We start from the raw sequence: 12,881 nt of genomic DNA on the forward strand, positions 1-12,881 counted from the left end.
TCATAGTAGGTGCATGCATAATTTAATACATAAGTTGATGATTGAGTATATTAAATGTTTATTAATGTTTGCTTCCTTTGACCCCAACCCCAATATCAAATTATAAGACCTATGTTTATTTTCATTTTCATTTTTTATTATACTATATATTTCAAGTACGAAACATATTTTATTTCGTTAAAAGCAATATGACTTTGCGTTATAATTAATTATCATGATTTCAAAGTAAAAAAATATGGTGAATATTAAATTAATCATAGATATGCAACGTCTATTATTCGTTATTTCTGCAAGTGATGCCAAAATAATATTTTGGCCATGTATAGGTAAAAACTATGGCGAATGTAGATTAACTGTGGTCAAAACTTGAATTTTCACGCCGATTTTGTTTTAGCGTAGTAGATAGTATTGGTTTGTCATGATTTTCAAGTTGTATTAATTTATAGAGTAAGGAATAATCCATTTTTTTTTTTTTTTTTGTAAGTGTTCGTACTATTTTCTCTCTATTAATGTACTGTATTATTTATCTCCATGAATTTCACAATACCGTGCGTAAATACATTGAATCGAGTTTATAATAATTACCATACTCTACAAGAAATATAAAATTTAATCGTGGCTAATTTTTATGGTTAAAAATATAAATTCATAGTAAATAGTCATTTACTATGGTCGCGCAATAGTTGCTGGCCGATGTTTTTGTGAGGGTGGCTAAAACATTTGCTATGGCTAAAAGTGATAGCAAATATTTTTGTCAAGAATATGGTGGAAAATTTAAATTTTTGTATTTAACCATGATTAATAATAATTATTAACTATGGTTTTAGTTCATATCTATCAAATAATAATCTTTTTTCCAGTGATATTCAAATTTAGTTAAAAAAGAATATTTGTAATAAAAAATTACGTTTAGTATATCATATAAATGTTATATAATATAATTTTATATAAGTATTAAATAATTGTACAGTGTTATTAGAAATCACAATTTAATATTAAGTCACGTTACATTCTTTGAATCACAGATGAGACTGACCGTTTTAAAGTTATGAGGCACTTTGGTTTTTACCTAACCAGCTTCTATTTGTTGATGATGACCTTTACATCAAGATGTATTTCCCAAAATCCTCCTAAAAAGTCAGAAATAAAGTATAATTTATACTGATATAAAAATAAATATATTTTTCACTTATAAATTACGATTTACGTCAGTCTCGTAATAATTTTTTATTGTGTCAATAATATTTTTAAATTGATTTTGTTTTTCTTTTTTCGTGGTGTGTTGGGTTATATATTTTATTTTTATTTATGATATATTTTAAAGTATAAAAAATTATTTATTATATGCACGTAGTAATAACAAAAGAAGCCAAAAAAAAAAAAAGATTCAAATGGCGTTTGATTAAATTAATGTAAAAGATCTTATAAAGTCATTAATCTAATAAAATATTTTTAAAAATTTATAAAATGTTAAATTTTGTTTTAAAGGTATTGCTTTCAAATATTTAAATAGAATAAGATCGCAACGCTTAAAAGATATTATTAATGATAATTTTACAATGGACACGAACACACGTAAAAAGTTTATTAAAATTTTAAAAATAAATTAACATTTTTATTTTTTTTCTTAATTCTAAATTATTGTTTCATAAACTCATTTTATATAATTTATAAACTTTTAATTTTTTTATTATTTTTTAAAAATACTTATAAATTTACCCAAAGTAAAGAAGCTTACATTAATTGATTACAACTTGAAGATATTTGCTTTTCCATCACTACAATAAAAAAGAAAAAAGACAAAATGAATTACTCAATTTTGTGATTTAATAATTTCCACCAAAAAAAGTAAAGAAATAAAAAAAAAAACAAAAACAAAAAGCATCAGTTTTTTACTGTATTTACTTTTTAGCCCTTCTCCTTCTTGATTCTTCTTTCTGCAGGATCCATGATTCTCTGTACCAGCGTGTGTATATTCTCTTTTCTAAAACCATGGAGTTACAAGTAAAACAACTGGCACAGATTTTAATTTCCTCAATCCATTTTTCCCAAAAATAATATTATTCTTTTTTCATAATCAATTATTATTATTATTTTTTCTCGGTTGTTTGCATGCTTGGGACAGCAGAAACCGTTTTTTATGCTTACTCAACGCACCACTATCTTTGCTCACACCAATCGTCTGCCCTCTTTGAAGAGTTTGTTTCTTGCAGATAAAAGAAAAAGTTAATAGGAAAAAAGAAATCAGCATTTCTCTCTCTTGTTTTGCTCATTTATAGCTTCGTTGATGTTGTTGTGGGCACATTTTAAATAGCTTCTTTTTTCTTGCAGCTCTTGTCTTTCACTGCTAATTCAAGATTTGAGCGAGTGTTTATATACACATCTTTGCAAATCTTTCTCTCTGTGCTTTGAGGGGACTGTCTGTTTATTAAAAGGGTCTTTTTCCAAATAATGTAACTGCAAAAAGGTGCAATCTTTGAAGTCTTTTCTTGGCTCAATTAATGCCCATTTTCTCTCAAGTGATTTAGATCACTCCCTTGCACTTTATAAATCATGGGCTTTCGTTAATTTGGTCAGATTGCTACTTGTTCTTGCCATTTTGGTCATGTTATTTTCGTTGAACTTGATTTGAAGCGCAGAATTCAGTTTTTCAGAGATGGGGTCTCGTTAAATAGCTTTGTTTTCTACACTTTTCCCTCTTTACTTTCCAAATTTTGAAGCTTTGGAGTACTAAGATCCTAAAGTTTTGGCATATCATTTCTACCATGTAATTGATCTTGGGACTTCATTTACAGTGTACTTCTGGTTTTGTGCATTTTTGTTAACAGTAGTTAATAAGTAGAAAGTTTCTTGTTTGATGTAAGCTAGGTGTTGATATGATGGATCTGATGTTTACTGAAGTCAACCGTTAGTTTAAGGGCTCTGGCAATGGAAAGAATCTGTCCTTTTCGCTAATCTGAGTTCTTGATCATCAATGGATTCATTTCGGTAGAATCATTTCTGTTTTTGATACAAACATGGAGTATAAGTAGGCCGAGAAGTTTTCTTTGTGGAGTTGAACCAAAAATTTCTATCCTTTATCCGATTTGATTTACTACTGACCAATTCTTTTGTTCCTTTTAGTTGGAATCTGAAAGCTATTCTTTCCAAATTTATTAAAATGTAAAGTTGTTAAGTAGTAGATACAGTTTTGTTCATGGACCTATTGATAGGTCTCAAGTATCCATAAAATACTTGCTTTGTGGATGATCAAGTAGCTCTTATTTCTTCTGCCCACAACTTTGTGCCTTTGGTTATGCAAATCTAGTTATAGTGATATTGGCCTCTCGAGTCCCTTCAAATTCGTGTGCAAGTTTAGTTTCACTTGCTTCGACTTCTCATTTCGGTACTGAAAGATCAAAAAGAACTACCCTTGTTTGCCTGATCTCGGTATTATCATGGAGGAAACTTTTGTTCCCTTCCGTGGAATTAAAAATGATCTCAAAGGAAGGCTTTTATGTTACAAGCAAGACTGGAGTGGTGGATTGCGCGCAGGTATCAGGTTTGTGTCTTGTATCACACCTCAAGTCAACATACATATAGATGGTGCTATTATCTTGTCTAATGTATTACCTTTTCTTGGAGAGGTAATAAGATAAGATATGTGGATTCATGCTTCTGAGTATGATGCTGAAGATCATGTGGTGTTCAAAATGAACAATTTACTGGAAATTACATTAGCTATTCTGTAAACTATTTGTTTAGATGCCTTATCAATACCACATTCTTTTGTAGGATCTTGGCTCCAACAACATATATATTCTTTGCATCAGCAATTCCTGTTATATCTTTCGGGGAGCAACTGGAAAGAAACACCAGTGAGTCAGTTTTTTGTTTGATTCTTCAAAGTCTAGCATTTTCTTTCTAATGTTGCTAAGATTTATAACAATTCATATCCCACAGATGGAACTTTAACTGCGGTACAGACACTTGCATCAACAGCACTTTGTGGTGTCATCCACTCGGTCATAGGTGGACAACCACTACTCATACTTGGCGTAGCTGAGCCAACTGTTTTAATGTACACTTTCATGTTCGATTTTGCTAAAGATCGAAAAGATTTGGGGCAGAAGTTGTTCTTAGCCTGGACAGGATGGTAACAACTTCTACACAGGGAACATTAACTAATAGACATTTGCTATTGAATATAGAATATAACACTTTTGTGTTTAGGGTTTGTGTTTGGACAGCGCTTTTGCTTTTCTTGCTGGCTATCTTGGGCGCATGCTCTATTATCAATCGGTTTACGCGCGTTGCTGGCGAATTATTCGGTCTTTTAATAGCAATGCTCTTCATGCAGCAGGCAATTCGTGTGAGTATTCATGTACCTGTTTCACTTTCCCTTCTACTAAGAAATGACATCTTTAACACCCCCTTGTTTTTTTGACTTGTTGCCTTTAAATGTTACTCGTGTTTTTCCTTTTATTCAGAGTGCTTGTATTCTCTCTTGGAAAATTTGTCTTGCTTATATTGGGTTCTTATCTGCCACCTAGATTCTGAACGATGTAATAAAATCTCTGGGAATTCTGTTTTAGGGAGTGGTGGAGGAGTTTGGCATTCCTGAGAGAGAAAATACTAAGGCAACTGCACTGCTACCTTCCTGGCGCTTTGGAAATGGAATGTTCGCATTGGTACTTTCCTTTGGCCTTCTCCTTACTGCACTGAGGAGCCGAAAGGCTAGAACCTGGCGGTATGGAACAGGTATGTGCTGATGCATGTACTGAATTACTAAAGGTCTAGGTACATGACATTTTCAGTAGAAAGTATTAAAAATTGCAATTAAAAGAGGAAAAACAGTATGGAATTCGTATTATGGTTCAGTTTTCCAATTGACAACCTCTAATCGTCGACATCGCTATTGCTGCCCTGATTCTACACCTAATTTCTTATTGTATAAGCTATTTTCTTCATTTTTATAGGATGGCTTCGAGGATTTATCGCGGATTATGGTGTTCCGTTGATGGTACTTGTGTGGACTGCTGTATCTTATATACCAGTTAATGACGTTCCACGTGGGATACCACGGCGGCTTTTTAGCCCAAATCCGTGGTCTGCTGGTGCATACTCAAACTGGACAGTAATTAAGGTGCCATTGCATCTTTTCCCCTTCATTCTGACTATCCTACTATACGAGTCGATAATATATTTCTGATACTTCAATTGCATTTTCTTGAGAGGTTTTATTTAACATGCTTAATATAATTTCATGAACAGGATATGGTAAATGTGCCTCCGCTTTATATTATTGGAGCATTTATTCCTGCCACAATGATTGCTGTACTTTACTACTTTGATCATAGCGTTGCATCTCAACTTGCCCAGCAAAAGGAGTTTAATCTAAAGAAGCCTTCTTGTTATCACTATGACCTTCTTCTTTTGGGATTTTTGGTAAGTATTTCATCCAGATTTTCAGTTTGTTGAACATTTACATAGGTCACGGATTTAATTTCAGGTATATTTGTATAATCAATCTTATAGGCTAGTAACTTCATGATGCAGCTTTTCCTTCTCAATATTCATGTTACTGTTTCATACTGACTAGGTCATATTATGTGGTCTTATTGGCATTCCTCCTTCCAATGGAGTTATTCCGCAGTCCCCAATGCACACAAAAAGTCTGGCCACTCTGAAACATCAGGTAATATTCTTTCAACATGTATTGATCCACAAACAAAAATCTTCCTAACTTGTTCTCCTGATCATCCCTCATAATCAACGTACTTGAACATTTTCATCTTTCCATGAAACAGCTTTTGAGAAATAAGCTTGTATCAACTGCCCGAGCTAGCATTCGGAAAAATGCCAATTTATCTCAGTTGTATAGGAGCATGCAAGACGCCTACACTGAAATGCAGACTCCACTTGTTTATCAAACTCCACCTGCTCTGGTATGCTTGCCGCAAGACTAGTATATCCACTTAGTAGTTCTTTTCTGTTTTGGTTTGTTTTGCTCTTTTATCTGTAAATCCATATGAATTTCCTTTACCTATTGCTTGAAACAGGGACTAAAGGAGCTGAAAGATTCGACAATTCAACGGGCCTCTACAAGCGGCTACATGGATGCGCCAGTTGACGAGACAATTTTTGATGTTGATAAGGATATTGACGATCTTCTACCAGTGGAAGTTAAAGAACAACGTCTCAGCAATCTTCTTCAGGCCTTAATGGTTGGATGTTGTGTTGCTGCCATGCCTCTTCTAAAGAAAATTCCCACTTCCGTTCTCTGGGGCTACTTTGCTTTTATGGCAATTGAAAGCCTGCCAGGAAATCAGTTCTGGGAGAGAATATTGTTGCTTTTTACAGCTCCGAGTCGAAGATACATGTAAGTGCACCCTCTTGCTCGTGGTTGAAAGTGTAGAACCTTTTCTATGCATATCAAATCCCCTCCTGGTTGGTGTTTACAGTGAATTTGTAAGGTGAAACATGACTGTAGGAGGTGCAGTGTAGTTTCCAAAATTGAGATTTTTTCCTATGACATAATTATCTGTAATCTACAATCCGTTGCTTGTATTGGCTAAACTCTGACGACCTTCTTTGACTTTTAAATTGAGACAGGGTGCTGGAAGAGTATCATGCAACCTTTGTGGAGACGGTGCCGTTCAAAACAATTGCGCTCTTCACGGTGTTTCAGACCGTTTACTTGCTCCTCTGCTTTGGCATAACGTGGATCCCAATAGCTGGTGTCCTTTTCCCTTTGCTGATTATGCTTCTTGTCCCGGTGCGACAATATGTGCTCCCCAAATTTTTCAAAGGAGCCCATCTCCAAGACTTGGATGCAGCAGAGTATGAAGAAGCCCCCGCTATAAGTTACAACTTATCCTATGAAGTAAGTTGCTTTCTTGAGTTATTACTTCATTGCATCATACGATGCTTATAGGACTCGGATGATATAGAAAGTAAATATACTCCTACTTGTGACATTTAAGAGAATAAAATTCAGTTTTCGTGATGAACTTTTTTGTTTAAGTGCGGGCATTGACCAGTATTACACCTAAGCAAGAAAACTTGAGAAATTGAGGACGCAGGGGGATTCTTCTGATCATATGAAATCTTTTATCTTGATTTCAGTTTTCTTTCTTGTTCTTTGCACACATTTTTAGTGTCTGGTAATTTTGCAGCTGTCATATGCATTTATCCAAAAAGAGATCTCATCATGTTCTCACTACATTTATGCTGTAAATATTTTCAGGATCAAGGCAACCAGCCAACCAATCTTGACAGCGGCGAAGTATTAGACGAAATTATAACAAGAAGTAGAGGTGAAATCCGACATGCTCGTAGCCCAAAAGTAACGAGCTCGACTCAGTCTCCGCGGGAGGAAATGAAGTCTCTTTACAGCCCACGACTGTCTCATAGGGGCCACAGCCCTCGTCTGCATGAAATAAGGATGGAAATAAGCCCCAGATTGAGCGATAAAGGAGTAGAAATAAAGCAAACGCCCAGTCCTCGTCCATCTCCACTCGGCCAAACCAGCCGTGGTTCGCCGTCTTCTTGATCTAGCTTTGTTTTATCAGTTATGTTATCACTGTGAATGGTGCTCGAGAGGTCTTATGTTCAGTTATATTTGTAGGTGTTTGTTTGGTAAACTTTTGTCAAAACAGTAAGTTTTCATGTCCTAATATTGTAAAACATCCCACTCTCATGGGCAGATGATGATTAATGATAATGGAGTTATATTTATTGTAACATAAGATGTCTTCAGTTTCTTGTTCTTTTCTCTTCATCTGTGCAGGAGTAGCCTTGAATTCCTTGCATTTGAAACCTGGTACCTATGTCTGTCAATAATTTCTGCTTTTGCAGTGGAAATAAGTCCTAAGTTAACTGGTAGTAAATGTTTGAAACAAAAGTTAAAGTGAAAAAATGAAGTTTTATAGTTTGAAAAAATAACTTAATATTGACAATTTTACTAATAAGCTGTAGAAGTTGGTAAATAGTTGTTAATAGCTTTTCCTTAGATCAATTTAATTTAAACAGTTTAAAAAATAAAGTTGTAAAACAAAATTATTCTTTTTAATTTATTTTCAACAATAAGTTGATAAATAAATGCTTAAAATAAGCTTTTGTAATCGCCCCTAAGTTAGATGAGTTGTGACGGTCAACTTAATGTGTGTCTACTTTTTCTAAAAACACATGTAAGGTTTGAATTCAAGTTCCACTGTTGATGCTAACTTGAACTTCACTCTCATAAGAAATTGCGAAAACGAGGTTGTGGGAGAGCAATACAAGAATCGTGCAGTTAGACGAAACAGCTTCAAAGTTGCACCCTAGATGGCGACAGTCCATTAGTCAAAAGCATCACTAGTTTATGCTCTAACTCGAGTAAGCATGAAACACATGGGATCCCCTGTGAATCAAGTATTAATGAGAACGACAAAATACTTTTGGAGTGATCGATGCGAACAGTTTTAAGGTGTTTTTTTAATTTTTCTTTTTATGTTTTCTCAAAGATAGAGAGAAAGATAGTGATATGTTTTGTTTTGTATCTTAATTAGGAGAGATAAGTTAAGATATACTGAACTCCGTGCGTGTGTTTTTAAATTATAAATAAATATTAAAAATGTTTCTAAGTGTCTTTTAAATTGTGAAAATTGAAAACAAACATAGACTTTGAGGTGAACTTCTCTTGAAAGTAAGCATCCACATGAGGATTCTTGATTTGAGTTGAAACCTCATTTGCAGTCCCTAAAGAGCCTCAAATATCTCTCTAAGTTTGATTAATAAATTACAAACTAGTTTATAACATTTACATTTGACGTAATATTAGACTACATCTAAAATATTTTATTTAAATTCTTTCTTGGCGTCAGCTTACAACAAGAATACACGTTCAAAACGTACAGAATTTTTTCGACAATGACCTCTCAGTCTGATTTCAAAAAGAGTTTTAAAAAATATTCAAGTGCAAGGGTTAGCATAGACGAATACAGGAATGGAGATATCTATTATTTTTCTTCTGCATGTATTTTATGATTTTATTCGTCATTCGTATTACACATCTGGGACACACATCAATATATGTAAATTTTAGAATAGCCCACCAAAAGATTTAAAGAGTGTGATCAAATATATGAACCAAAAAATTGAAGGAATTGATATATATACATATATATGTATATATATATATATATGCATGTCCATTTCAGTTGAGCCCTCAATAATAGAGGAAAAGAAGGCAGCAAGTGCTACTCTTCTCTTGCACTCTACCAAAACTTTGGTATTCCTATTGCACAAAAACATGAAATTCTCAACCTTTTCCTTTGGCTCTTCCCCTTTTATTTTTAGCAAAAGCCAAATGTTGTCTATCTTCTGCTGGTTGTTGCCTTTGCTTTTTTTTTTTTCCTTTCTTTTTCTTTTTTCCCTGATAAATTATAGTATGTTTTTTCTGAAATTTGTTATAATTATAAATATCCTCTCATTATTTGAAAAATATAAATACCTCTTGAAATTAATGAAAAATTAATAAATATCCCCTACAATGGGCTGTCATGGGGGGGATTTGTTAGACAGTGTCAATGCCAAGATGATATTTATAATTTTTCAAACAATGAGGGAGGATTTGTAATTGTAGAAAATTTTAGGGGGCCCTTCGTAATTTACCCTTTTTTTTGGGTAGATTACATAGTGTTTCACATTATATCTAATTGCACAAACATTCATTATTTTTTATAAAATTATGAGTACATCCTATGAGCGAGGTCAATGTAAATGCAGTTTTGTAATTTGGCAAAAAATAAAAAAATATTTGTGTAATTCGATCTAACATCAATGACGTATTGATGTAAGTAAATATTTTGTCATTGTAGTCATATTAATGTCACTTACAATGTTGGAGTTTTCAATATTTGTTTTTTTCAAAAAAGTAAATAATAATTCCCAATTCATTTTTAAAATCCCAATAACCTCTTATAATTTTCATTATTCAATTTGAATACTATATCTTATAAGCTCAAAAAATATTTTACAAAATTCAAAAACTTACATTTTTTCTTAAAAACCAATCTAACCAAACACCCTTCAATCCAATTATACAAAAAAAAAATCTTATCAATTCCAAGATTCAAGAAAAAAGGAAAAAAAAGCCATCAATCAATCAAGAAAAAGAACAAAGGATAAAAAAGATGATGAAGAGGTGGTGCATGAATGTTGGCTTGAGACAATGATTAGGGCACACAAGTTAGTGGACTGTATAGAAAGAGCACCACTAGTTTCACTTATTAGTACTTTTGACCCCAACAATTACTGTCTTTTCTGCAACTCTCCCCAATATCTTCTGACCATTGTTTCATCAGTTTTAGCAAACCTTTGACAGATGATTGAGATTCATAACAGCCTTTGTACCCCCCATCTTCTTTTAACAGCATAAAGACACTACTCTTTTGTTTTTTAATTATATTTTGACGTTTTTTTGGTGAATTTATATATAATTCAAAAGACTGTGATGGTTTGTGTAGATTATCATATGTCAATCAGTGCAAATATAATCATCCCATTAATCAATAATACATCTTTCACTAGCCACAAATTTTCTTGCTATCATAATTTAAAAGACCATTTTACCTTTGCAATATATATATATATTTATGAAATACTCCAAATTCCCATAAAATTTTTATATAGTTCGTGCCAGATTTAGGACTGACCCAAATTTTCACTTTTTCTTAATTTTTTTATATTGGTCGCGTAGATGAAATCATGTTATAAATATCCTTCAATCATGTTGATAGAGATAAGCCCCTTCTTTTTTATTTAGTGATTTAAATTTTTTTTTTTTAAGTTCTTGAACCTCTATCTTCTTTGCTAGCTTTATCGAGCATCATCTTAACGACCCCATCGAAGGCCTCTTTGTCTATAGAATTTTTTCTTTTTTAGATTAATTCTGATTTGATATGGAGATTGAGATTGATGTGAGGGCCAAACTCAGACCCCTTAATATGACCAAAAAAATCCCCAAAGTATATTTGGATCATACCGGCCCAAACCAAATACAATAATTATACTTGTTCTCTTAGACCGTTCAATCAAAGATTCGTAGGCGATCCACGATGAGCTGTACAACTAAGTAAAGCCCATAAATATTCACCCTTCATCTGTCAGGTACATATATACTTTTTTAATTGGATTTACTATTCCCTCAAATTTCACCTCAATTTAATCTTACCGACTTAAGTATTAAAAGATTATAGCCAGGTCTTATCTTTTCATCGAGCTTGTGGACGTAGGTGAACCCAAGCAATTCAAAACTTGAGATCGAAGCAAGAAGTTACTTAAATTCGTAGTCCCAATTCAGACGTTAAATCAGAGATTATTAACAATTTTAATCTCTATTAATTGATTAACATGGGTTTTTTTTTTAAAATTTTGATTGTGATAAATGATGATATCATAAAGCTAGGTATAGTGTCAGGGGTTGAGGATAAGAAGATTCTAAACAATTTCCTAGTTGATCAACTGTCATCCCCAACTTTTCCTTCATCAATGGTGATATCATATCCTAAAAGAATGAAAAAGGTTCACACAATTCGATGTTTGATTGGCTCTCTTTTTCCGCACGTTTTAGCTTTGGTCACTCGACAACAAAATTATCGGACAAAATTAAAAATAACAACGAGACGAGTTTTATCAGATAATGAGATGAATTTTGTCGGATTCAAAACCCTGTCTTACCTAATTTTTGCAAGCCTACCCTAACCTATTAAAATAAGCAAAGATCCTGATAAGTTTAATTCTTATAAATTAGGAGTTAGGACAACTAATCCGAATAATGTAATAAGATTTGACAATGAATTGGAAGAAAGAATGGAGTGAGATATCATTTAGTATTAATTAGGTTCTTGTTTAAAGTTTGCTTGTCTTGGTGATGTTGATAGTTAGATGCATTAAAATATATATCCAACTAGCCATCTTGTGCATGCAGCCACACACACACACACATATATATATATATATGATAAATTATAACGAGCTTTTTTAAGTTTTGACATAATTATAAATAGTTTTATATTGTTTGAAAAATTATAAATACTTTCTTGATATTTGATAAAATTATGTAATTCTTAAAGGGAAGTCTGGAATTGTAACCTTACGCTTGTTGTATATATTTTTTTTTTGAAAAAAATAAAAGATTAAAAAAAAATCGAATGAGGTGGATGGAAAATTTATTAAAAATATTATCTATTTAGTCCATAAATATTTTTTAAAAAAAATTAAAATTATAATTCATAGCCCATATGGATATTTTGGTCAGTTCATCACCAAAAAATGGATGAAAATCTAATGGAAACTAATTAATTGAATAAATTATTATATGATCGTTAAAATTAGAGCGTATTGATAATTTTTCAATTAATATAGAAGTATTCGTAATTATGTCAAATTTTAGAATAACTCATTATAATTTACCTATATATTTGATCAAATATTCAAGAATTGTGGCCTCGTTGTAAAAATATAGAAGACTAAGCAACAAAAGAAGAAAAAAAAGAATTTTAATTTATTTATAATCATAAATTTTATTATTTAATGAGTGTCGAATTCACCAAAAATATTATCCTACTAAAAATTTGTGAAAGTAATGAGTAGGGTTAAATCCAAGAGATTAATTTTAAATTAATTCCTTCAAGAGATAGAAGTAAAAGGGAGGAGTTTGTTTAAAATTTTAATCTAAAATGAAATAAAAAGAAAACACTTAAAGAGGGAGTAAATATGAGAGGAACATTTCAGTTAAAAACAAGATCATGCTCGATCCCACAGTTGATCATAGATGCAACGATAACAATCATTCATAATAAATAAATTAATTATGGTTACTGGTACAACCTAACGACTCACCTTTCCTTACCTTG

At 32.3% G+C, this 12,881-nt stretch overlaps 1 protein-coding gene across 1 annotated transcript; it reads left to right on the forward strand.

Moving 5' to 3' along the window:
- Positions 1 to 1,959: 1,959 nt before the first annotated feature.
- On the forward strand, positions 1,960 to 7,730 carry LOC105157226 (putative boron transporter 2). The gene is made up of 12 exons (XM_088878701.1): positions 1,960 to 3,541; positions 3,775 to 3,857; positions 3,943 to 4,135; positions 4,213 to 4,351; positions 4,575 to 4,740; positions 4,959 to 5,125; positions 5,254 to 5,427; positions 5,582 to 5,677; positions 5,790 to 5,927; positions 6,042 to 6,361; positions 6,595 to 6,865; positions 7,229 to 7,730. Exons 1-12 carry the CDS (start codon positions 3,438 to 3,440, stop codon positions 7,532 to 7,534), a joined length of 2,157 nt encoding a protein of 718 aa, XP_088734827.1. The 5' UTR covers positions 1,960 to 3,437; the 3' UTR covers positions 7,535 to 7,730.
- Positions 7,731 to 12,881: the final 5,151 nt, after the last annotated feature.

This window comes from Sesamum indicum, linkage group LG3 (genome assembly GCF_026168435.1).
Source record: "Sesamum indicum cultivar Baizhima isolate 11 linkage group LG3, ASM2616843v1, whole genome shotgun sequence".
In the NCBI taxonomy this organism is placed as follows: domain Eukaryota; kingdom Viridiplantae; phylum Streptophyta; class Magnoliopsida; order Lamiales; family Pedaliaceae; genus Sesamum; species Sesamum indicum.